This window comes from Carya illinoinensis, chromosome 8, assembly GCF_018687715.1.
Source record: "Carya illinoinensis cultivar Pawnee chromosome 8, C.illinoinensisPawnee_v1, whole genome shotgun sequence".
Classification (NCBI taxonomy): Eukaryota; Viridiplantae; Streptophyta; class Magnoliopsida; order Fagales; family Juglandaceae; genus Carya; species Carya illinoinensis.
In genome coordinates, this window is record NC_056759.1 from 23182246 (window position 1) to 23207580 (window position 25335).

At 40.0% G+C, this 25335-nt stretch overlaps 1 protein-coding gene across 15 annotated transcripts in view; it reads right to left on the reverse strand.

Moving 5' to 3' along the window:
• The window catches only part of LOC122274215 (exportin-4), a 64055-nt gene extending 40111 nt beyond the window's left edge, over positions 1-23944 (reverse strand). For 9 of the 15 annotated variants that reach the window (XR_006228246.1, XR_006228245.1, XR_006228247.1 and 6 more), the window contains exons 1-5: positions 23669-23944; positions 22900-22987; positions 17988-18096; positions 17733-17831; positions 7240-7282 (exon numbers count right to left, since the gene is read on the reverse strand). Coding sequence is in view for 8 of the 15 variants with exons in the window: in XM_043083227.1 (XP_042939161.1) it covers positions 7240-7282; positions 17733-17831; positions 17988-18096; positions 22900-22987; positions 23669-23749 (420 nt within the window). In the remaining 7 variants the exon portion in view is untranslated. Of the gene's footprint in view, positions 1-7239; positions 7283-17732; positions 17832-17915; positions 18097-22899; positions 22988-23668 lie in introns of those variants that run through there. The other 6 variants (XR_006228244.1, XM_043083222.1, XM_043083224.1 and 3 more) reach the window with 4 other exon arrangements.
• Positions 23945-25335: the final 1391 nt, after the last annotated feature.

Below are 25335 nucleotides of genomic sequence, written 5' to 3' on the forward strand. Positions count from 1 at the left end.
GCAGGTATTTCCTTGATATACTTCCTATGTACTTGGGCTTATGCCTATTTCTTGGGAATAAAACCTTTTATTACTTATCAAAAAAAAAAAGCATACCCCATGAGGGTACAACCATCAAACAAAGCTTTAGTATATATATTGGAACAGTATGAAAGTGGGATAACTTGAAGCCGTCATTTTCGCTCGCTCTTCCTTCTTCCATGTCTCTTTCTAAACATAACTTTGACATGGCATCAAAGCAGGATTATGAGCTTCTCAATACCTTTGTTGCTATCCTTTTTATTACTATTTGTTTGTAACCCAAAAAAACAATAATATCTTCACATCGTGTTGGTAGTGTGACGGCACTAATGTCGTCGTTTCTTATTTGGTAAGGGCCAATTGTGCTCACCATCCCATTCTGTGGTGGCTGGTGGTGCGGCAGTGTCACCAGTGAGATGGGAACTGGTTTTGTTCAGAGTTACCCTATTCTTGAAGACTGCCAGCTGTGCCATTTGTGGACAGTAAAGTAACTCAAGGAGGCCATTTGGATGCAGGCTTCAAATATCCTGTCTTGGGCTGAGTTTGTTCTCAATTTGGATCAAGTATTCATTCCTTTCTGGAATAGAACTTGTTTGACAAAGGGAATATGGTAATTCCTATAAATTTTTAGTACATCCTTATTCTCATTTGAAATAGGATCCAATCTACTTTTCAAGTCAGTTCCAGTACATCCCAGATTCGTATCGGTGCAAATCCTATACATATGGATTCATGTTGGTTTGGAACTGATATTCAACAGTTCAAGCACAATAATTGCCAATATTCAGGCGAGACTTTCAGATACTAATCCAATACAAGCCGAAAAGTGGTTATTCAAGTCTGTTTCAAGTGTTTTTCCACATTTTCATACCTTTCAAATTGGACTTCTACTTTTCAAATTGGTTTCAAGCTTGTTTCTTCAATTTTCATACATATTGCATACTGTGTATTGGTTTGCAACTGGTTGTATTGGATTGTGTACTATTTTTGACCTCATGTCTACTACATATGAGTAGACATAAGGTCAAAAACTTGTTGCCTCCACAAATTGGGCGTAACCATGGATTGGGCATAACATTGAACTAGAATCCTAGTGTACTATTTCAAGCTGACAATATTGTCTGTTGTCAAAATCTTCCCAAGGGACAAGGATAAACAACTTAGCTATCTTCTCCTCGACGTTCAGATATGGCTAATTCCGGCGCTTCTCGCCAGAATTAACCTCGTCCTTTAGACATAAGGTCAAAAACTTATCGCCGGCAGACATGGATTAGGCATAACCCAGTTTGTGGGTTACGCCCAAGAATTTGTTTAAAGTCCACAAGGATTCTATGAAGTGGCCCAATCCATGGTTAAGCACTAGAATTCCTAACACCCACAAACTGGGCCACTGGATTCCAGCCATGTAAGCCATCCACTAGAACTCCAACCCCTCACCACTAGAGCACAATTGGCACCCCTCCCCCAATGCAACCAAACTTCCCCCTCCCAAAAACTCCTATTATTCTCAGACCTCTCTACTACCCACTCTCCCATTGTGGCTCAAATTCAACTCCCCATAGACTTATCTTCCCATGCACGCAAGCCCCATCTCCCCCTCACACTAAAACTTTTCTTTCACAGCCACTAAGATCAAATCTCTGTAGACTTCTACAACCCAAACTCCCCTTACTCACTGCAAAAGGCTTCCCTATAAAACTACTCCTCGCCTCTCTGTTCCCATGGTTTCTACAAGCTCAAGCAGCATATTCTCTACCCTTGTTCTCTTCCCCACGTCACGTTTCAGCTGATGCCCAGTGCACCACTAACAAATTCCACCAGAGCAAGCTGTCTTGCACGACCAACTCTCCCACGTTTGATACTCTCGCCAATGGAAGCCTAGCTGCGCATGTCACAAATTGCACCAAACTCCATCTTAAACCAGTCCTGAAAATGAACTCTCTTCCTCAAGACGGTACCAACCCGATGAAGTCAATGCTGCTCAGCCCCTGTTTTCCCCTCATTGAACCACAGAGTAGGAAAGCCCTCGTCCAACCACAACCAGTTGCACCTGTAAACTCCTCTCACAGCCTTTTCTCTTGTTTCTCAGTCACACCATACCAGCACCACAAAACCAAAGTTCAGTTGCACATTTCTGCAATAAGAAATCAGATGGGTCTTCTCTGTTCTATCTCTCCCTACTCTCTCACTTCATTGCCGTGGTGCCAAGAACCAGCAACAAAGAAACAAACAAGCTTATGGCAGTCCCATTCTAGCTCTCGGCACCATCATGAAGACCAGACCGCAATACAACAGCCCAGTTGAAGACCCGAGAAACTCAGCCACTCTCCCTATATCTCATAAGGTAACTCTCTCTCTCCCTCTCATTTAGATTCCACCTAGCTCCTCATCTTTCAGTACCTTTTTCACTCCCTCAGTGAACTAGTTAAGCCTCTGGACCCAAATGTGTAGATGTAAGTTAGTGTATGGTAGTCATGCTATTTTATGGGTCCATACGGGTTATACTTTTTGGTCATGAGCTATGTTTATTTTTTGAGGTTAATAGTTGCACATAATAGTTATGGCTAATTTTGGGGTTAATTATGATGAGGGAGATATGTTCAAATGCTAGGGATTTGATGAATAAAATGGTTATGGATGGAATACAAGTTCTCGGTTTATGATAAATACTAGCCTTATTTTATAAGTGGATTAATATTATGAGATGCCAGCTTGCCAAAAATGTAGTTTGTTAATAGATGGTGAACGGGTTTATAAATCGGTGTGATATTATGTATTTATTGACTAGGTGATTATCAATGCATTAATTATTGCAAAAAGTTGCAAGGTAAGTAATGTGATCACACCATTCATTATCACCCATGTTGTCTAGGTTATGAGAGTATATATGATCATGTTTTTCAGGAATACATCTTTCCAAAGTGAAATCATGAATGTATGTTATAAATGAAAAGCTCATGCTCATGTCAAATTTTTTAGAGTATTATCATATGTAAAGCCTATTCATTGATAGCCCATTTTTATGTAACCTATAATTATGAAAGCACATAAATGTAAATTTATTTGACTGCATGATGATATTATTATTGAATGACTGAATGATTGACTGATTATTGATGATTGATGGAAGATAAATGATGATGAATCATGGTACCAATGGTTACGGGGCAGTTGGCAACACCAAGAGTGGCTCATTAGCAGTGCACCTAATGACAACCATCTCACTCAAGACCTATGGGTGGGCTCATGATTGTTGAGATCACCGACCCTAGCACACAGGAGTAATTCTGTGTGATAACAAATATGACAGATATGACGGTTATGACGGATTCATATGAGTAGTTCTATTTAAAGGCCTTTACACCACAAGCCATCCACATGGCATAATTTGTTTTGTAAGATTCTAATTTTAAAATTTATCTTCCAAATCAAATTATGCCACGTGGATGGTGTGTGGTGAAGGCATTTAAATAGAATTATTCTAAATTAAATGATTGAGGAATGTTTATATTTTATATTATGTATGATGATTTTAAGAGAAATTCTATAGTAAGTATTTTTACCGCATGATGTATTATTTATTTAGTATTCGACTTATTTTTATTTAAAATGTTTTAGAGGTCCCTATTTAGCTATTTACTATTCGACTCATTTCTCATAGCTATTGAGGCGAACCAGCCTCTTCTAGCTAGATGTTACACCAAAACAGATAGGGAGTTTAAGAGACTTGCTTGCTCTATTAATTATGATGCTCAGGAAGGTAGTGTAAGTAGGTGAGATTGTGGTTAAAAGCGGATGGGTTTGTGGAGAAGGTGAGATTGTGGTGGTCCTCTTATGATTTTTCTGGCACGCCCAGTTGTGTGTTGGCTGGAAAGCTTAAAGCTTTGAAGAAAGATCTGAAATTGTGGAATGATGAAGTATTTGGGAAGATTGACGATCAGAGGAAGACTTTTTAAAGGAACTATCACACTTTGATGAGCAGGAGATTGCTGGGATTCTCACATATGTGGAGAAGGCAAGGAAGATTACAGTCATGACTGATCTGGAAAAACTTACTCTTTTGGAAGAGATTTCTTGATGACAAAAATAAAGGGCCCTTTGGCTAAAGGAAGGAGATAAGTGCACCAGATTTTTTCATAGAATGGCCAACTCTCATAGAAGATTTAATGCTATTAAGGTGCTGCACTCGGAAGGGAATATCCGTACAAACAGATCTGATATTGAGGAACACACTCTGCAGTTTTTGGATAACCTGCTTACAGGAGGGATTCCCTTGGAGGCCTAAGGTTGATGGGTTGGTATTTAACATGATTGATCAACTGTGTGCTGATTGGTTAGAAAGGACACTTTTAGAGGAAGAGGTTCTTGCCAATCTAATGAGCACAGTCATAGAAAAGATTATTTCAAAGCCGCAAAATGCTTTTGTTAAGGGGAGACAAATTCTGAATTCGGTCCTTATCGCCAATGAATGTTTAAATAGTAGAATTAGATCCAGCATCCCAGGTATACTTTGCAAACTTGACATGGAGAAGGCCTTTGATCATGTTCATTGGGATTTTTTACTTTACATTCTTGGTAGATTTGGTTTTGGGGAAAAGTGGTGCAATTGGATGAAGCATTGTATTACCACCACTAGATTTTCAGTGCTGGTCAATGGCACTCCTAAGAGTTTTTTCAACAGCTCTCGTGGTTTAAGACAAGGAGATCCTCTATCTCCTTTTCTCTTTGTTTTAATTATGGATGTTTTGAGTAGAATGTTGAAGGCAGCAGTGAATGGATCTTTCTTGTCTGGTTTTTCAGTGGGCGGTTCATCCTTTGGGAGCGTCAATGTTTCCCATCTTCTCTTCGCCAACGATACTTTAATTTTTCGCAAGCCAGATCCCGACCACTTGCAATCATTGAGAGCATCTTGCTTTGTTTCAAAGCTGTTTCCGACCTCAAGGTCAACTTATCTAAATATGAATTGGTACCGTTGCTTGGTTAATTCAATTGGAGATTTGGCTGATATCTTGGGTTGTAAGGTCTCTTCTTTGCCTTTGAAGTACCTTGGTATTCCATTGGGTGCCCCTTATAAATCCAAGTCAATATGGGACGGTGTTATTGAAAAAGTTGAGATTAGATTGGCTGGTTGGAAAAGGATGTATCTTTCCAAAGGGGGTAGAATCACCCTTATCAAAAGTACGTTATCCAATCTCCCCACGTATTTTCTTTCTTTATTCCTAATCGCCCTTGGAGTGGCTAATAGAATGGAAAAAATCTATCGTGATTTTTTGTGGGATGGACTTGGTGATAGAAAAAGTTCCATTCGATTAAATTGGATAAGATTTGTTCCCCACTTTCTTGTGGTGGTTGGGGGATAAGAAAGCTGAGCATTTTCAATAAGGCTTACTCGGGAAATGGCTTTGGAGGTACCATCCAGAAAGTGATGCTTTATGGAGGAGCGTGGTTGATGCTGAATTTGGGAGCACTTCAGGTAGCTAGATTTCTAATGAAGTGCGTGATTCATATGGTGTAGGTGTCTGAAAATTTATTAGGAAGGGCTGGGAGGATCTTTTCTTGCAATTTTAGATTTAAGGTGGATTGAGGCACTAGGGTCAGATTTTGGTGCGATGGCTGGTGCGGTATGACTGCCCTCAAGGAGGCTTTTCCTTCTGTTTTCAGAATAGCTTTGTACAAGGAAGCTTCAGTTGCTGATCATTTGGACATTTCAAATGGCCTGCTGCAGTGGAATGTGCCATCTATAAGAGCAGCACAAGATTGGGAACTGGGAAATATTTCTGACCTATAAAGCACCCCATACGCATTGACTTTGGAGCATGGTGTAGAGGACAGACTGTTGTGGATTCATCCCGGAAACAAGAACTTCCAAGCAAGGTCATGTTATAATGCTTTGACTTCCCAATCTTCTACTATTTTCCCTTCGAAGCGTATTTGGAAAAGCAAAGTGCCTCTAAAAGTTGCTTTTTTTGGTTGGTTGGCCTCTCATGGAAAAATACTGACCATAGACAAGCTGAGGAAGTGCAGTATTTTCATAATGGATTGGTGTTTAATGTGTAAAAGGATTGGAGAATCAACAGACCACCTCCTTCTCCATCATAATGTGGCAAAGGCTCTTTGGGATGATATATTTGCAAGGCTGGATATTGCGTGTGTGATGCCTAAAAGAGTGGTGGATCTCTTGGCTTGTTGGAATGGAGTAAGGGGAAATCGTCAAGTAGCGGAGGTTTGGAATATGGTGCCTTTATGTCTTATGTGGTGTATATGGAACAAGAGGAATGGATGTTGCTTTGAAAATAGAGAACCTTCTTTTGGGGGGGGGGGTGGGGGGGGGGGGGGGGGGGGGGTTTTATTAGAGTTTTATTTTATCGATCTTTGTTACTTCAGGCTAAGGCCATTGTATTAGAGGGGGCAATTTTAATGACTTGTATGCTTCTTTTTTTGTTAGTACGATGTAATTATGTATATTTCTCTTGTATACTACCTGTGTAGTTGGGTTTTGCCTAATTATGAGGATTAATAAATTTTTCTTACTTATCAAAAAAAGATGTCCCAACCTTAGATGATGATTTATATGACAATGAAGCTACAGGACATAACTTGGCTCAGGGAGACAAGGCAGAGGCCAAGACAATTTATGGATTTTAGATTATGCTTTAATTCATTAATAAGTTATTTTGTTAAACACAAGACTTTAACTATTGTTATTAAGTGCTTCTGTAGACGATCTTATCGTTTTCAATATTTTTTTAATAAGTAAAAAAAAATGTTGAAAATTATAAGATTGTTTACAGAAAAACTTATTTATAATTTTCAATATTTAATAAAGTTTGCTCTTGTTTTATTTTAAGAAGAAAAACTTTTTAAAGGTTGGAAGCATTTCGGTCCCTCTGTCTTTTCTAAAGTTAGCAACATCCTTAACCCTAGAGGAATGGGACGTTACAAGAACAAAGGGACAAAAACACTGATAAAAATAATTACGAAGGGACAAAATTAAAGGTTGAAGATGGTAAATGTTTCTAAAACACTTTCACCTATCAAGAACATTAGTTTCCTTTTCCATTATTGTGAATAAAGCATGAGCTGCAGATATGCAGCAAGAAAAGATAGACATACAAAGGAAGAAAATGCCTAGGTGTAGATAAGAATTATAGATCCAAGTCTTATTAAAAAATGCAGATACACACATTTAAATACAGATGTACATATGCATACCAATACCTGATTAAAAAATGCCTCCTTCTCCACAGCCGTAAAATCAAGCCTACACCAAAAAGTACTGCAAATTTTAAAACAGTGTACCAACCCCTAAATCTAAGCAATCACTTTTTTTTTTTTGACAGAAGTAAAAAAGTATATTAATAAAAGAATAGGCAAAATGCCACGTTCAGTACAAAGAATGTCCTAGATTATGTAGGATCCACAGACGTAAGAAAATCCTGTAGGCTTTGGCCATTAAAACTAATAGCAATAGCCCAAGTACAAAGAGTTCTAAAAAAGAAAACTTTCAGCTCCTCCATTGATCTCTCTTTGTCCTTGAAAGTCCGTTCGTTGCGTTCCTTCCATATGCACCACATAATGCATATCGGGATCATCTTCCAAATCGCCTTTATCTGGTTATTGCCTCTCAAACCTATCCAGCTAGCAATAGCCGCCACTACTGAATCTGGCATAACCCAGCCCAAGTCGAGTCTACGAAAAACCTCATCCCATAACCCTCTAGCTACCTCACAATGTAATAATAGATGGTCCACGGATTCACCCCCCTTCCTGCACATACAACACCAATCTATAATGATCACCCTCCGTTTTCTCAAATTATCCGTTATGAGGATCTTACCCAGAGAAGCGGTCCACACGAAAAACGCCGCTTTGAGAGGCGCCTTGTGTTTCCAAAGCTTTTTCCACGGGAACTGAGAGGGTTGCCCTTGTATTAGGGCCTTGTAGAAAGCACGGACTGACAACAGTCCTTTTCCCGATGGTATCCACCACAACGAATCTATAAGCTGATTACTTGGTTTAGTTGAATACAAAAGACTGAAAAAGGCTTCAAAAGTGTCCATTTCCCAACCTTGTGCCGCCCTGCTGAAACTGACGTTCCACTGGATATGCTCCCCCACTACCACCATGATTTCCGCCACTGATTTATCTTTGTCACTTGCCACTGCGAATAGTGTTGGAAATAAATCTTTAAGTGCACAATTACCACAACAAGTGTCGTACCAAAATTTAATCCCGTTTCCTTCTCCTAGACAAAACCTACTGTATTGAGAGAAAACCCCCCATCCTTGTCTGATATATTTCCACACTCCCACACCATACGCCCCTCGCACTTCCTTAGTGCACCACCCACCCCATAAACCCCCATACTTACTTTCAATCACCACCTTCCAAAGAGCATTTGGTTCTCTATGATATCTCCATAGCCACTTGCCAAGTAGCGCCTGATTAAAGGTTTTTAGCTTTCTAATGCCCAACCCGCCACTCGAGATGGGTCTACAAACCTACTCCCACCTGACAAGATGGTATTTGAACTCCTCCCCTATTCCGCCCCATAGGAAGTCACGTTATAATTTCTCAATGTGGAGTGCTACCCTTGCTGGAATGGGGAACAAAGATAGGAAATAGGTTGGGAGGTTAGAAAGAGTACTCTTTATTAGCGTAATCCGGCCCCCTTTAGAAAGGTACATTCTCTTCCACCCTGCTAAGCGTCGCTCGACTTTCTCAATCACTGTGTCCCAGAGCGTAACAGCTCTCGATGGAGCCCCCAAAGGAAGACCAAGATATGTCATGAGAAGAGTAGCAATCTTACACCCTAGAGTATTAGCCAACTGTCTTAAGCGCTGAACCCCACCCACCGGCACCATCTCTGATTTGTCCAGATTCACTTTCAAACCTGAAACTACCTCAAAGCATAGAAGAAGTGCCTTCAGTACTCGAACCTGGGGTTGATTCGCCTCACAAAAAATTAGGGTGTCATCTGCAAACAACAGATGAGAAATGTTAATACTACCCCCTCCTGGGGTTCCAGTCGAATAACCAGTCATCTGTCCATTTGCCACCAATGCTGCGATCATTCTGCTCAAAGCCTCCATCACAATAACAAAAAGTAATGGAGACAACGGATCTCCTTGTCTTAGGCCTCGAGTACTGTTGAAAAATCCAGTAGGGCTTCCATTTATAAGAACTGAAAATTTTACCGTAGATATGCACCAACGGAAACATGCTCGCCATCTCTCCCCGAAGCCACACTTCCCCAGAATGTCAATAAGAAAATCTCAATTAACATGATCATACGCCTTCTCCATGTCTAACTTGCATATAATCCCTGGTAAGCCAGCCTTCAATCTAGTGTCCAGGCATTCATTAGCGATGAGCACAGCATCTAAAATTTGTCTATCCTTTACAAAAGCATTTTGGGGCTTAGAAATTATCTTCCCTACAGCCTCGCTAAGTCGGTTTGCAAGTACCTTGGATAGAATCTTATAGACCCCATTGACTAGGCTAATGGGCCTATACTCCTTAATATCCTCTGCCCCCACCCTTTTTGGAATCAAGGCTAGAAAAGTTGCATTTAAGCTTTTCTCGAACTTTCCATACGAATGAAACTCCTGGAACACTTTCATAAGATCATCCTTTAGAATCTCCCAACAAGTTTGGAAAAAACCCATAGAGAAACCATCAGGACCCGGGGCCTTGTCTTTAGTCATTTTCCTTACCACTTCTAATATCTCTGCTTCTTCAAACTGCCTCTCCATACGGCTAACATCCATTGGACCAATGGATTCGAACGCTATACCCTCTAGCTTTGGTCTCCACCCCTCCTGTTCAGTAAGAAGTTCAAAAAAATGAACCACGTGATTGTTGATCACCTGCTCATCCCTACACTCTGCCCCATCTATCTTCAGCGTCTCAATGTTGTTGGATCTCCTGTGGGAGTTAGCTACTCTGTGGAAAAACTTAGTGCTACGATCACCTTCCTTCAACCATAGCACTCTAGACTTTTGCCTCCACGAGATCTCTTCTAATAGGATAAGCCTCTCGAGCTCTACGACCAATGCTAGCTTTTGGGCTACTTCCTCCGGATTCAATGGCCCTGACTCTTGAACCCTTTCTAGTTCTTGTATCTCCCTTAGCTTTATTTTCTTGAGTTCCCTGACATTACCAAAAGACTGCAAATTCCATAGCTTTAAATCTTGCTTTAGAGCCTTTAGTTTTCCAACAAAAATAAAGCTAGGGGTACCCTGGATCTAGTATGAAGACCACCACTATCCAACCCTATCCACAAAACCTTCTGATTTGTATCATCTCCTCCGAATGACAGCCTCCCGATATTAGCACCAAAGGATCTAAATCCCCTTGTCCCGTCGGCAAGATCTGACTCCCCAGCTGCACTATATCGTTTTCCCCTCCCGTCGGCAGTTTTGCCGGCATCTGTTGAAAGGCCGACAGGTTCTGATTAGTTGCCGTAGGTGGACCACCACACGGAGGTGAAGGGAGCACCACCACAGGTTCTGGAGCATGGTCTGCCGGTAACAACTGGGTGAGCGGAGCAACTTCGACACCATCGCCGGCACCGGATCTGTTGCCTTCTGCTTCCGGTAACTTCATCGGCGCTGTCTGTTGGTCGGACGGCCTTTGCTGCCGTCGCTGCGAGGTTTCTGGGTCGGGTACGTGCCTTTCGTACTCAGGCACCGAATCCTTGCCCCTAACCCGTTCCTTCCATGCCTAGCGGGCTGGGCTCTTCTTATGATAAGACCCAGGCCCAGCCCGAAAGGCTGGCCTTCCCACTCTAACCCCGCCCGTATGATAGCTATGGGCCATGGGCTTTGGCCTATAGCCAGCCCAACCCACTACCCCTCCATCCCACCTTAAGTGATTTTGGCCCTTATAACCCCTATGCCTTAAACACATCGTTTCATCCCCTTCCTTATATGCCTCGACCACCTTTCTGACCCAGGACACTTCCTCCTATAATTTCCTCACTTGGACCTGCAAATCACGTACAACAACCAGCGTCTCCCTCACGTCTCTTCCGTCCTCTCTCTCTGTGGACACGACACCCTCTCCGACACCAGAAAACGCCTCATACGTTCCTTCCATCGTAACTGCTTCTTTGTAGGACTTCACCATCTTACCCCCTGGTTTCTTCTGGGCATCTACAGATTTGCCATGGCTGTTGCTTGCCACCTGAAGGCTTTCCCGCAACGCCTCACGCAGTTTTCTCCACCCCCGACCACCCTCTTCCTCGGGAATAAAGATGGCAATGTTTCGTCCCCCATCACCGTAAACCGCCACCTTCACGTAACAGCCCCGACTGTTTGAGGACCTCTGTACAATGAAACTCTAGTAACCTTCCCTCTTTGCCAAATAAAAATCTTCCCTTTTATCTGACGCACATCCCTCCAAAGCTCCCCCTAGCCATTGCTCAGTTCCCAGTCCGAGTAGTAGCTCCTGTTTGAACCTCCTTCCTCTCTTAGAGATATGGATCAAGCCACCCTCTCTTTTTACAAAAAATAACTTAGTTTCAATCACAAACTCTTTAATAAAACTCATCACGAAGTACCGTCGACGTATAGATCACTAAGAAACCATCTTCGACGATGAAACTAACGTATAAAGTTTTTTCACACTCGTACGGAGAGTATTAAGACCAAGTCCAACGTTAGGTACTAAGTCTAAAAAATTTCTCATCTAAGCAATCACAAGTTCAATGTTAATTCAAGTTTACTAAAACACAAAAAGGCAACATGGGTTGAAATTATCAAATATATATAACAGAATAAACCATACAAACCATTTCATCAGACCAAATACAGAGTGCAATCTGACTCACAAAATTGCTAGTAATCCACTTGGATGGGAGAAACATGACCCATTCACACTTGTTTCCATCAAAAAAAGGGAGCATACACACAGAGCGTTTCATAAAGGTTGGTCACTCATGTCACATATTTAACATAGAGACATGATCTACGCTCATGTAATAGGTGAAAAGGATCTAAAAAAAAGATAGTGCTACTGCCAACAAGGGTTACATAAATGTGCCTCCTAGATAAAAATAAAAATAAAATAATAAATGCCATACCCTTCTTTTACACATTCTACTAGGAGTTTACATAAAGATTATGTACAACTTTTTTTTTTTGAGAAAAGTAAGAAGATATATTCAAAAGAATAGGCAAAATGCCACGTTCAGTACAAAGAATGTCCTACACTACGTAGGATCAAAAGAAATAAGAAACTCATGTAAATTCTGGCCATTAAAACTAACAGCAATAGCCCAAGTACAGAGAATTCTAAAAAAGAAGACTTTCAGCTCCTCCATTGATCTCTCTTTATCCTCGAACGTCCGATCATTGCGCTCTTGCCACACACACCACATAATGCATATCGGGATCATCTTCCAAATTGCCTTAATCTGGTTGTTGCCCTCAGACCTATCCAGCTAGCAAGAACCACCACAACTGATTCCGGCATAACCCAACCCAAGTCTAGTCTACAGAAAACCTCTTTCCATAACCCTCGAGCTACCTCACAATGTAATAAAAGATGGTCAACAGATTCTCCCCCCTTCTTGCACATACAACACCAATCTACGATGATCACTCTTCGTTTTCTCAAATTATCCGTTGTGAGGATCTTGCCCAAAGAAGCGGACCACACAAAGAAAACCGCTTTGAGAGGCGCCTTGTGTTTCCAAAGCTTTTTCCAAGGAAACTGAGAGGGTTGCCCTTGTGTTAGAGCCTTGTAGAAAACACGAACTGAAAACATACCTTTCCCGACGATGCCCACCACAACGAATCCAGAAGCTGAGTACTTGGTTTGGTTGAGTACAAGAGGCTGAAAAAGGCTTCAAAAATGTCCATTTCCCAATCTTGAGCAGCCCTGCTAAAACTGATATTCCACTGGATTTACTCCCCCATTACCACCATGACTTCCACCACTGATTTCTCTTTGTCGCTTGCAACCAAAAATAATGTCGAGAATAAATCCTTAAACGCACAATTACCACACCAGGTGTCATACCAGAATTTGATCATGTTTCCCTCTCCTAAACAAAGCCTCGTATAGTGAGAGAAAACCTCCCATCCCTGTCTAATATGTTTCCACAATCTCACACCATGAGCCCCTCGCACTTCCTTAGAACACCAACCACCCCATAATTCTCCATACTTTCTTTCAATCACCAACTTCCAGAGAGCTTCTGGTTCTCTATGGTATCTCCATAACCACTTTCCAAGTAGAGCCTGATTAAAGATTCTCAGTTTTATAATGCCCAACCCCCCACTCGAGATGGGCTTACAATCCTATTCCCACCTGACTAGATGAAAATTGAACTCCTCTCCTATTCCGCCCCACAAGAAGTCCCGTTGTAGTTTCTCAATTCAAAGTGCCACCCTTGCTGGAATAAAGAATAGGGATAGAAAATATGTTGGAAGGTTAGATCAAGTACTCTTTATTAGCGTAACCCGACCCCCTTTTGATAAGTACATTCTCTTCCAACCTGCTAAACATCGCTCTACTCTCTCAATCACTGTATCCCATAACGCAACTGCTCTCGAGGGGGCCCCCAAAGGAAGGCTTAGATACGTCATGCGGAGTGTAGCAGTCTTACACCCCAAAGTATTCGCCAAGTGTCTTAGACGCTGAACACCACCAATAGGCACCATCTCTGATTTGTCCAAATTCACTTTCAAGCCTGAAACTACCTCAAAGCAAAGTAGGAGTGCCTTCAGTACTCTAACTTGGAGTTGGTTCGCCTCACAAAAAATTAGGGTGTCATCTGCAAACAACAAATGAGAAATGTTAATACTACCCCCTCCTGGGGTTCCAATCAAGTAACCAGTCATATGCCCATTTGCAACCAGGACTGAGATCATTCTGCTCAAAGCCTCCATTACAATGACAAAGAGTAATGGGGACAATGGATCTCCCTGTCTTAGTCCTCGTGTGCTATTAAAAAAACCAGTAGTGCTTCCATTTATTAAGATTGAGAATTTCACCGTAGAAATGCACCATCGGATCCAAGAACGCCATCTCTCCCCAAAACCACACTTCCCCAAAATGTCAATTAGAAAGTCCCAATTAACATGATCATACGCCTTCTCCATGTCTAGCTTACATATAATCCCTGGATGACCCGCTTTTAATCTACTGTCCAAGCATTCATTGGCGATGAGCACTGCATCTAGGATCTGTCTGTCCTTTACAAATGCATTTTGAGGCTTTGAAATAATCTTTCCAACGATCTGACTAAGACGATTTGCCAGTACCTTGGATAAAATCTTATAGACCCCATTGATTAGGCTAATGGGGCGAAACTCTTGTATATCCTCCGCTCCCGTCCTTTTTGGTATTAAGGCTATAAAAGTGGCGTTTAAGCTTTTCTCAATCTTTCCAAATGAATAAAACTCCTGCAACACCTCCATTAAGTCCTCCCTTAGGATCTCCCAACAAGTTTGGAAAAAACCCATAGAGTACCCATCTGGACCCGGAGCCTTGTCTTTCGCCATTTTCTTTAGCACTTCTAGCACCTCTGCCTCTTCAAACGGCCTCTCCAAACGATTAGAGTCCAAAGGTCCAATGGACTCAAAAGCCAACCCCTCTAGCTTAGGCCTCCACCCCACCTGCTCAGTAAGAAGCTGTTCATAAAAACTAACCACGTGTTGTTAATCACTTACACATCCCTGCACTCTGACCCATCAATCTTCAGCATCTCGATGTTGTTGGATCGCCTATGAGAATTGGCAACCCTGTGGAAGAACTTAGTGCTACGGTCACCTTCCTTCAGCCATAAAGCTCTAGACTTCTGCCTCCACAAGATCTCTTCCATTAGGATGATCCTCTCGAGCTCTACAACCAAAGCTAACTTTTGGGCTTGTTCCTCCTGATTCAAAGGCCTTAACTCTTGAACCCTTTCTAGCTCTTGTATCTCCCACTGCTTTATTTTCTTGAGTTCCCTGATATTACCAAAGGATTGCTTGTTCCAAAACTTTAGATCTTTTTAAAGCCTTTATCTTTCCAGCAAAAATAAAACTAGGAGTACCCTGAATCTGGTATGAAGACCCATTGTCCGACCCTCTCCACAAAGCCTTCAGTTTGCAACCACATGTTTTCGAACTTAAAATGTTGCCGCCTTCTTTGAATCCCCCCACCGTCCAGCATGATGGGCCAATGATCCGAGCACAACTAAGGCAATCTCTTCAGCCACACCTCTGGATAGTGAATTTCCCATTCCGAGGAGATTAGAAATCTATCTAATCTAGACCATGTCTGATTATTAGCCCATGTGTATATGCCCCCCACTAGGTTCAACTCAAAAATGCATTCCGAGAAATCTGACATTGCTGGACGCATTCTTCTATTTCCAAAACACTCGCTTGAGGATCTTGTTACATTGAAATCACCGCCTATGCACCAAGGAAGATCCCACCAGCTGTGTAAACCAGCTAGTTCACCCCATAGAAGTCTTTGGTCACTATCTGCGTTAGGTCCATAAAAACCTACAAAGGCCCACATAAACCCATCGATCACACTCCTAAAAGAACATGCCACTGAGAACAACCCCACTGCCTCCTCCAATTTCTCCACCACCCGTTGGTCCCACATCACCAACACTCCTCCCAAGGCTCCCTTAGCTGCCAAATACACCCAATCGACATGAACACAGCCCCATATACTTCGTATTATTTTTGTATTGACTATTTACAATTTCGTTTCCTGTAAGCAAACAATGTCCGGCTTCCAACCACGCAGTAAGTTTCTTACTTGAAGCCGCTTACCAGCATCATTTAGAACCCGAACATTCCACAAGAGAATTTTTGGTTTCATTTATTGGAGTAAGCCAGCCCCTTCCCTTTTGACCTCTCCCTACTTGAGCTACCTTCAACATTCATGGACCATGTTAGCCTATTGAGTTCCCGCTGTTTCTTGGACCCTGTTTTCCTTTGTTGTCGATAACCCACTTCAATGGCGGTGAGTAATGCCATGAATTGCACTTCATAACCTTCACACTTTAGTCCCACCATATCCTTTATATCATTCACTATTTGGAACACCCAATCTGAAACACTAGATGAATCTGGGTACATACAGTTAAGAGAAATTGGATTTTGTATCCTAAATTCCATCTGCCCCTCCAAGTTCACTTCTCCAATCTCTAAACCCACTTCCCTTTCATGCTCATTAATCCCCTGTAAGAGCCTTAGAGAACTCTCTTCATCGGATAGAAAGAGATCACTGGCCGAATCCTCTTCTCCTCCTTCACTATGTTCCACCATTACGATATCACAGTTCACCCCTAAGGGTCTCGCCAGACCTCCACCTTCCTCCCCATGCCCTGTCGGCCGGTTTTGCACAGACCCCCTAGGAGAACAGCCACTCGGTGATGAAGGGAGAATGACCAGAGGCTCTAACGGCGTGGTTTGAAGCTTCGAAAAATCTTCCCAACTTTTCGTCGCCATTTGATGATCTAAGGCATGTTCTGATGCCGTCGGGGTGGAGAAGGAACCACCATCAGCATCGTCTCGACACTCTGCACAGTATTCTGTTGCTGGTTGCTCATCGTATCAATGGGGTTTTTGGTGGATGCGGCTTCTGGTATCAACTGTTGGTCAAACGGCGTCGTCGGCGTCGTCTATTGGTCGGCCGGCCGATTCTGTTGCCATCGCAACGATGTTTCTGGTAGAAGACCACCTCCTGACCCATGACCCGTGCCCATTCTTGCCAGGCCGAGGTCTTCAACTGGGGCCCGGGCCCAACCCAGGGCCGGCCCAACTGAGACCCATTCCAGCCCTTCCCCATATAACTTCTGGCACTCCTATGATCCATGGGCTTTGGCCCACGACCAGCCCAGCCCAATCCCTCATTCCAGCCTGATCCCCCTCCTGCCCTCCTTAAGTTACTACCCCTAAAACTCACCGTTTCCACACCTTCCTTAAAAGCCTCGACCAGCTTCCTCACCAAGGACACCTCCTCCTGCACCATCCTCAACTGTTCCTGCATATCACGTACCAAAGACAAAAACTCCTTCACGTCTCTGCCACTCTCTGTCTCCCTAGACTGATCTCTAGGGGCTCCATGCACAATACCCATTCTTGCACCAGTTAACCCCGCATGCATCCCCTCCTTCAGTAAAGCTTCTCTGTAAGAATTTACCTTATCACCCCCTCTCTTCAAAGCTTCACCAGGTTTGCCATGGCCGTTTTTCACCATCTGCAAACTCTCCCTCAGTGCCTCTCGCAATTTACTCCAGCCATTACTAGCTTCCTCTTCAGGGATAATAATGCAACAGTTTCGTCCCCCATCACCATACACCGCCACCTTAACGAAACGACCAAGACTATTTGAGGACCTTTGAATGATAAAACTCCGGTGACCCTCCCTCTTAGATGAAAAGAAATCTTCTCTTTTATCTGTCACACAGCCCTCCAGAGCTCCACCTAGCCATTGTGCAGTCCCCAGTCCAAGCAATAATTCTTGTTTAAACCTCCTTCCTCTCTCAGTAATGCGAATCAAGCCACCCTCTCTCACAACTGAAAAAAGCTTAGTGTCAATCACAAACTCCCTCCTGAATCCCATCCTGCCTCCCGAAGACGTTAAAATCAACTAAAAACCATCCCCGGCGGCAGAAAGTGAAAAAGAAAAGCAAAAAATATGCATTTGTACGGAGAGAGAAATTTTAGAGAGAGAAACAACTATGTACAACTTACCAGCCCCTTTTCATCAATTGAGCAGCCACAGAAGAAACCTTTGCCAGGACATAGCCCTCAGGTGAGCTAGCATGTTGCATAACAAAGCAAAGGCAAAAACTACAAGAAAAATATTTTTTTTTCAGTGGATGATCAATTAAAATGTTGTTTATGAACTTTTATAATAGGATAAGAAATCCATACATTAATAGGAAGTCACATAGTGATACAATTGAAGGCTACAAGGATGATAAAAGTAACAGCATATAAGACAACCTAATCAAGCTTCTCTTGTCATCAGCTATGAGGAAACCCCATTCCCTTATCGCTGCATCACGAATTGCTGCAGCAGCTTGAAACCTGGCAATTGGCACCTGAGAATTCTCTGGAAAGGTAAAACCACGATCAGCAGGAAATACAAGTTGAGTCTGTGAACAGAGGTATTGCATGTTCATCAAATCACTGTTGAATTAGGGTACACCAACAATTCTCTCTCTTTTGAATCAAATAATCCATAGTTAATGGGAAAACACTGAATTTAGTGACAGCGCCCACTGGAACATCCCACTGTTTGAAGTCAAACATGGGACTAATGCCAACCACTTAGGTAATCCCGCATTTTAGTTATTCTTTGTTGTTTTTTTCCCTTGTGCGTGCACGTGAGTGAGGGGGAAGGATAGGGAATAAGGGATAAATGAGCCTGAGGTAAGCCTTCTACAATTAGATTACAATTGTCTTTCCTCCTGTTGTTCTAATGGTAATCACAACTTCGTCAAAGATGTCATTACGAATCTATGATATCAATTAAACGCTCATTCCTTCCCTATAACACTCCAAATTTTCTCTCTGCAGATTTGTCAGAAAAAGCATTGCAAAGCATCTTCTTCTGTCATAAGCTTTCCACAATCACTCAAAAAAGAAACCAAGAGAGTGACAACCATATCCAATCCCCACAGCCTGAAGAACAAATGATTCCCAATAATCTCTATTCCATAATGTATTCTTTAAAGAGTTCCATTACAACTAACCATTTAAACCATTCGAGGTCAAAGAACGACATAAGGGAAGGTAATGACAACAATTCATATCATAGACATAAAGATTTCAAATTTCAGGCAAAAGTAATAGTTTGGAAGATAGAAAATAATCATAGAATGTATAACTGCAAAATAACAACATAATCATTCCACCGCTGTTGATTATATTGTAAACAAAGCATGTGTTTTGATATATAATCATATTTCAACTTACTTTTTTTTTTTTCGAATATAGAGTCATAGAAAACAAGACGAAACTAAGAAAGGGTTTCCATATAAGAGATGCCACAAACAGTTCCACATCCATGACAACACAATCTATAGATCATATGAGACAAAAGCAGCCAAACCTAGTGAGAACAAAATGAAATATAATGCTTATACATAAGCATCAAGAAATTCCTTCTCTTGTAATACCAATACTGATTATTATCAAATTTTCATCAACATTGAGATAATTTCTTCCTATGTACTTGGTTGCATCTTTTTTCACTTTTTAATAAAGAATTATTACTTATCCAAAAATGCATTGATGTGTTTTCCATAAATGGATAGAGTTTTGGTCCTTTCAAATGATCCAACAAAACTCTTCCAATTTTAACCAACTAAGTAACAAGTGTACACCCTACGTTCTTTTTCTCAATACACCTCTCTCACTAATGATGGTTCCTGATGCTTAACAACGAGATTTTTCGTGTTTAAGATACTACCCATGGGATTCACGAAACAGCTTCTCACATGATTAGGGATCACATTTTCCGGATCTAATCCATAAATGACTTCCAAGGTTATGCTCGGATCACTTTCCTATTATCATTGATTGTGGAGGTATCCATGGAGGTAAAAGATACTTCAAATTTGAGAACATGTTGACGCCGGGACCAAAATAGGAGATTATTCTGACGACTAGTTAAACAACAGAAGTTAGAGATTGAGATTGAGAAAATTCGCAAACAGAGACAAACTCTGAGATTAGGGTTTTACGATAAAAATCAATCATTATCTGAAGCCCACAAGCCAAGCTTAAATTGCTAACGAAAAATGGCAAAATTGTAATTAAGACCAAATAATAGATTATAGAATAACATAACTATGGTTAAAATTTAGCTTAAGAATCCGAAATAAAATCGTTACTAAAGATAAACATTACAATAAAAGAAAATTAACCAAAAATGAAAGAGTTAACTAAAATTGACAATTCGGAGCTAAAAATAGTTGATTTTGGGGTCGATAGGGGCCCACCATGTAAAGTATGATAACCACAACGTGAGCGCCGAAGAGAGCTTTCCGAATTGGGGTCATAGAGAAATAAGTCTCCTTGTCCAACCGAGGGATAAGTCGTTCCTCGCCCAAATCTGCTGCTTTTCACCCAAATCTACCACCTCTAGCCCAAATCCTAGGAATGCTCGTTATTGGACCTGGATCCTCCTGCATCAGTCTCTCCGAGTTGGAAAGAAATCGCCCTCAATTTCAAGTAAGCATCTATGAAGCATAAGTGGACTGAATGGTCGTCTAGAAGGCGCAACCAACGTAGACTCTGTACCTAGATTTCTTTTTTTTATAATGATTTTTTTTCATATAAATTTGGACTCTCATACTTACATCATTCTCATCAGTTTGAAGAGAATTCATCCTCGAATTCTAAATCTTCTTGCCTCAATCTTTGGATGTCCAGTTAAACCCATCTTTCTCTTGTTTTGGATTCCTGTCCTAACGATCACAACAAAACTAACATAAATTTGATCAGCTCAAAATAAATTAGTATTGAGCATCTCATAGTCTAAAATCAAGTCTCCATCCCCATTCCAAATCCAAAAACAATATTCTTCCTCAGAGAACTTGAAAAAAAACTCCTCAATTTCCAGAAAATCAACATAAGTAATTGACTCAAAAGTTGTTTCGTCTTCAATCTTCAAACTATCACAACCATTTTCCTCTTCAGAATTTTCTATATTTTCAGGAAAAAAACATTTATCTCTTCTACGGCTTCATCTTCACTGGGATAGGTATCGTAAATCGGTGTAGGGTTCCATCCTATGGAAGAATATTCCTCTTCAAAGTTATCTTCCTCAAAGTAGTAATCCCACTGAACCTCGAGCAACACATCAACAAAATCTTTAGTCTATAGAGTACTAAGAGATTATAGTATGTCAACTCTGAAGCCTAGGTCTTCGTGTCGTTCCTCCTCCGTGTAACCATCAATGGATTTCATTCCTTGCCTCAACATGTGAAGTCGTTGACAAGATATGAGTATATCCGAAGGGAAAAAGTGACCCTTCCTCTTGTTCTTCATCTTATACCAGTCGCCAATCTTGGCTTTACCTTGTCGCTTCTGAGACCGCTTCAACTGCTCCCACCAGGCAGATGCTTGGCCCTTCAATTTGATGAAGACTAGTTTCACCTTCATACAATCCAGGACATCCTTGTATTCAAAAATACAGTCCACTTCATGCAACCAATCGATTAAGTCCTCCGCCTGCAAAGTATTAGAAAATTCCGATAGATCCACTCTGAAGCCTAGATCTCCACCTTGTTCCTCCCTACCACAGTACTCTCGTGAAGGAGCACGATCGTGATATGGGTTCTCAAAACTGGATTCAGACTCTTGATCATAAGTCTAACGCTCCACCTTAGGATAATTCTGCTATTTGCCTCTGCAAATCTACAATTATCACATTCTGTACGTTACGATCGCGGGGAGGGACTTCCTCATTCGGATCTTGTCCACGTTGACCAGGAGGGATAAGTCTCCTCGCCCAACCGAGGGATAAGTCTCCTCGCCCAACCTAGGGATAAGCCATTCCTTTCCAAATCTGCCACTTCTTGCCCAAATCTACCACCTCTCATTCAAATCCTAGGAATACTCATCATTGGCTCTAGATCCTCCAACATCAATCTCTCCAGGTTGAAAAGAACTCGCCCTCGAGCTCACGTAAGCATCTATGAAGCATGCATGGACTGAGGTGGTCATCTGGAGGGCGCAACCAACGTAGACTCTGTACCCAGATTTCTTTTTTATTATTATTATGATTTTTTTTCATATAAATTTGGCCTCACATAGTTGCATCACATGTGGCTCCCCTCAATAGAATTCCATTTTCCTTAAGAGTTGCACAAGATTGGGAAATTGAAACATTTACATATTTATTCAATCTTGTGTATACTAGTAGAGTGAATGGGGGAGATGAAAATATCCATTGGCAACCATGCAAGAAGAGGAGATTCAGTGTTTGTTCATTCTACAAGTTCCTTATGACACAACATTGAAATCCAAGCCCATGGAATAACATATGGAACGCTAAGGCCCCTTAGAAAACTTCTTTCTTTGTGTGGACAGCTTCATTAGGGAAGATCCTCACCTTAGATAATCTAAGGAAACACCAAATCATTGTGTGGAATTGGTGCTAAATGTGCAAGAAATGTGGGGAGTCCATGTACCACTTATTATTGCACTGTCATGAAGCTATGAGCTTATGGAATGATATCTTAGCCAGAGTGGGGCTACATTGGGCGATGCCACAAAGGAAGGCTGATTTACTGGCAAGTTGGAGAGGCATCCAATGTAACTCTCATATAGCAGCTAAGTAGAAGATGGTGCCGATCTATTTATGGTGGTGCATGTGGATGGAGAGGAATGGACAGACTTTGGAGGATCATTAGCAAACAACGGACGAGCTTAGAATGTTTTTTATCGATACCTTATTGCATTGATCGATTTTAATAGATATTAATGGCATGATTTCTTTGTATCTTTAGACAATCATGTATCGGTGTTGCTCTTGTATATGTCCCATGTACTTGGCTATGCATACTTTTCTTAATAATTAAGTTCTTACTTCCTGTTCAAAAGTAGGTAACAAGTGTGTAACTTACAAAATCTTCAAAAACAATTATATGTTGCACACAATCAAGTTCAGAGCACTTTTTAAAGTAATGGAAGCATGGAGGCCTTTCATTCAATTTAAAGGTTTTTTTTACCATGATAGGCTGCATTAAGTGTAACAACGCTAGAACCCATTTGCAGATGCAGATGTTGTGGCTTATGTTCACATAGTGATAACTTAAAAGCATCAGAAGCAGAACCTTATATAGCTGTGATTTATTGAGGAAAGAAATGTAGCATACATTAAATATTTCAAACATTGACTTACCAAGAATAAATTGGCATGCCTGATATGGCTGTGGAGTCGATCGTAGAGACAATAGTGTTGCCTCAGCTGCTGCCGGATTGATATGCATCTGCGTAAAAGGTAACAATACGCATTAGAAATGTGTAGTCGCACGTGATTGCATCACTACCAGTTCCCAAATGCATGCATAGATCCTCAGAGCATAATATCCTCATATGTGTGTAAGTGTAGAAATCAAAATGAGAATTCCCAGAAGCGGTATAACGGCCAAATTGCCTCCAACTTCCAATTCTATAATGTACATGTGAAGATAAAGTAATCAAATAAAGTGAAACATGCATCAAGGTTATAATTGCTGCAGGCTGCGTTTAGATGTTGAGGGAATTTCAGATGATTCGAATTGACCTGTGAATGGTAGTGTTTTGTGAATTTTATTGAGATGTATTTGAATGTAAATAAGTTGATATATGTGAGTGAATGTATGAAGAAGGCTTAGATGAGTTTAAATGTTTATAAAAATATGAAAAAGCAATAGTTCTATTAATAATTGGTTTGAGATAGGTTGAGGTGATCTTGACATCCAAAGATCGCTTTAATCAATCCCATGGAATGAACGGTGTCGACGACGTGGCCGTGGGTTTCCTACCCACAAGGTGAACGTCTAGAAAGGATTTTTCACTTCTTTTCTCATTCTTTAATTTTTTTTTTTTTCCCCCCCTTATTCACTTTCGTTTCGTTTTTCTGAGTAACCAAACAGCGAATACGAGGGTGAGAGAGAGATTGGGGACACCTGAATAGAAGTGCAGGCGAGCTCGACGGCATGCATGGTTGCCTGAAGCTGGGCCAAACCATTGGAGCCTGGCCCTTGCATCCTCACCCACGAGATTCCGTATACAGAGATAATCAGACGCGATAATTCGATTTTCAAGTCTTGATTTCTGCTTTTTGCTACTTCTTGTTAGCAATAGCTAAAGCAGATTCGACGGAAACAAGTGTTTATTTTTAACTTTTATACCAAAACCCGGTAACGAGGGTTTGGACGGCGCTGCCGGTTTCGTGCATATTTTAAAAGCTCCACATACATATATATATATATGGTCTTACTTCTTTTTTTTTATATATATATAATTTCTTTTATTAATTTCTTTTTAATTTAAATTTTAAATTTTATAATATTTTAACAAATCAATAACTGAGTACAAATTAATTTTTATAAGTTTTTTTAAATATATTTTGTATTTTTTATTTTAAAATTAAATTAGTATATATTAATTTTATAATATCAAATTGATTTAATATCAAAATTGAAATTTTCGATTTTTCAATTTCAAAAGAATTTAAAATTAATAAAAAATATTTTAAACAAGAATATATGAAAGAAAAAAATAAATAAAAAAAATTAGTATTCTTCTCAACTTTCACAAAAATAAAAAGAAATTATATTTAAGAAAAATATTATGAATACTTAAAAAATATACAATTAATATACATTTTTTTCATGATTTAAAATATATAAATCAAATCATTTATTAACTATAAATAGAATTACTAATCAATGGATTAAGGAAGCTAATAATCAAATCATTTATAAAAAATATCTCTCCTTTTAAAACTATTAAGTATAACCAAAGAAGTACTCAAATATTAGCATAATTAACAAAGAAATATAATTATGTAACATAAAATAAAAACACTGATAATATAATCTAACAAAATAATTATATCAATTTATATTTAAAAGTTATGAATAAACAATTGGAAATGATTGAAACCCAAATATCTCCCATCAATCCTATTATTAAATAAACGAAAGAAACTCCTTTATTTATTCCTCATGAAATTCCATTTCACCTAAAATCCAATTTTTCTAAAATTAAAGATGATTTATTAGAACAAATTTCTAATAAATTAGAAAAATTAAATATTACTAATACTGCATTTACTTCAAAACAATCTCATATTAATGTATTAAGTATGACAGACTCACTTGTCTTATCCGATTATAAATTAGTAATATTAAAAATCAATTTAAAAATTTAGAAATAAATAATATTAGAGGATATTATGCTAATAAATATTCAGTTAGGGATTCTAAATATCATGTTTCTATTACTCGTAATTGGTATCTAAGTCCTAATCTACCGGATATGCAATTCAAAGAAATAAAACATATAGTAAGATCTGTTTTTTCACTAGATATATTATATGAATAGAATATAGATGAATTATCTGAATATGAAATATTAAATCATTTTTAAGAAATGATTATGGTTGCTAATATTTATAAGAGTAATAGGAAAACAGATTATCAAGTAGCTCATATTATTGTTACAGGTTTCATTGACCAATTAAAAGGTTGGTGGGATCATTATCTTTCACATTAACAAAAAATAAAAATATTAAACTAATATAAACATGATGAAAATATGCAAATCATTAAAACAAAATATGGTCAAT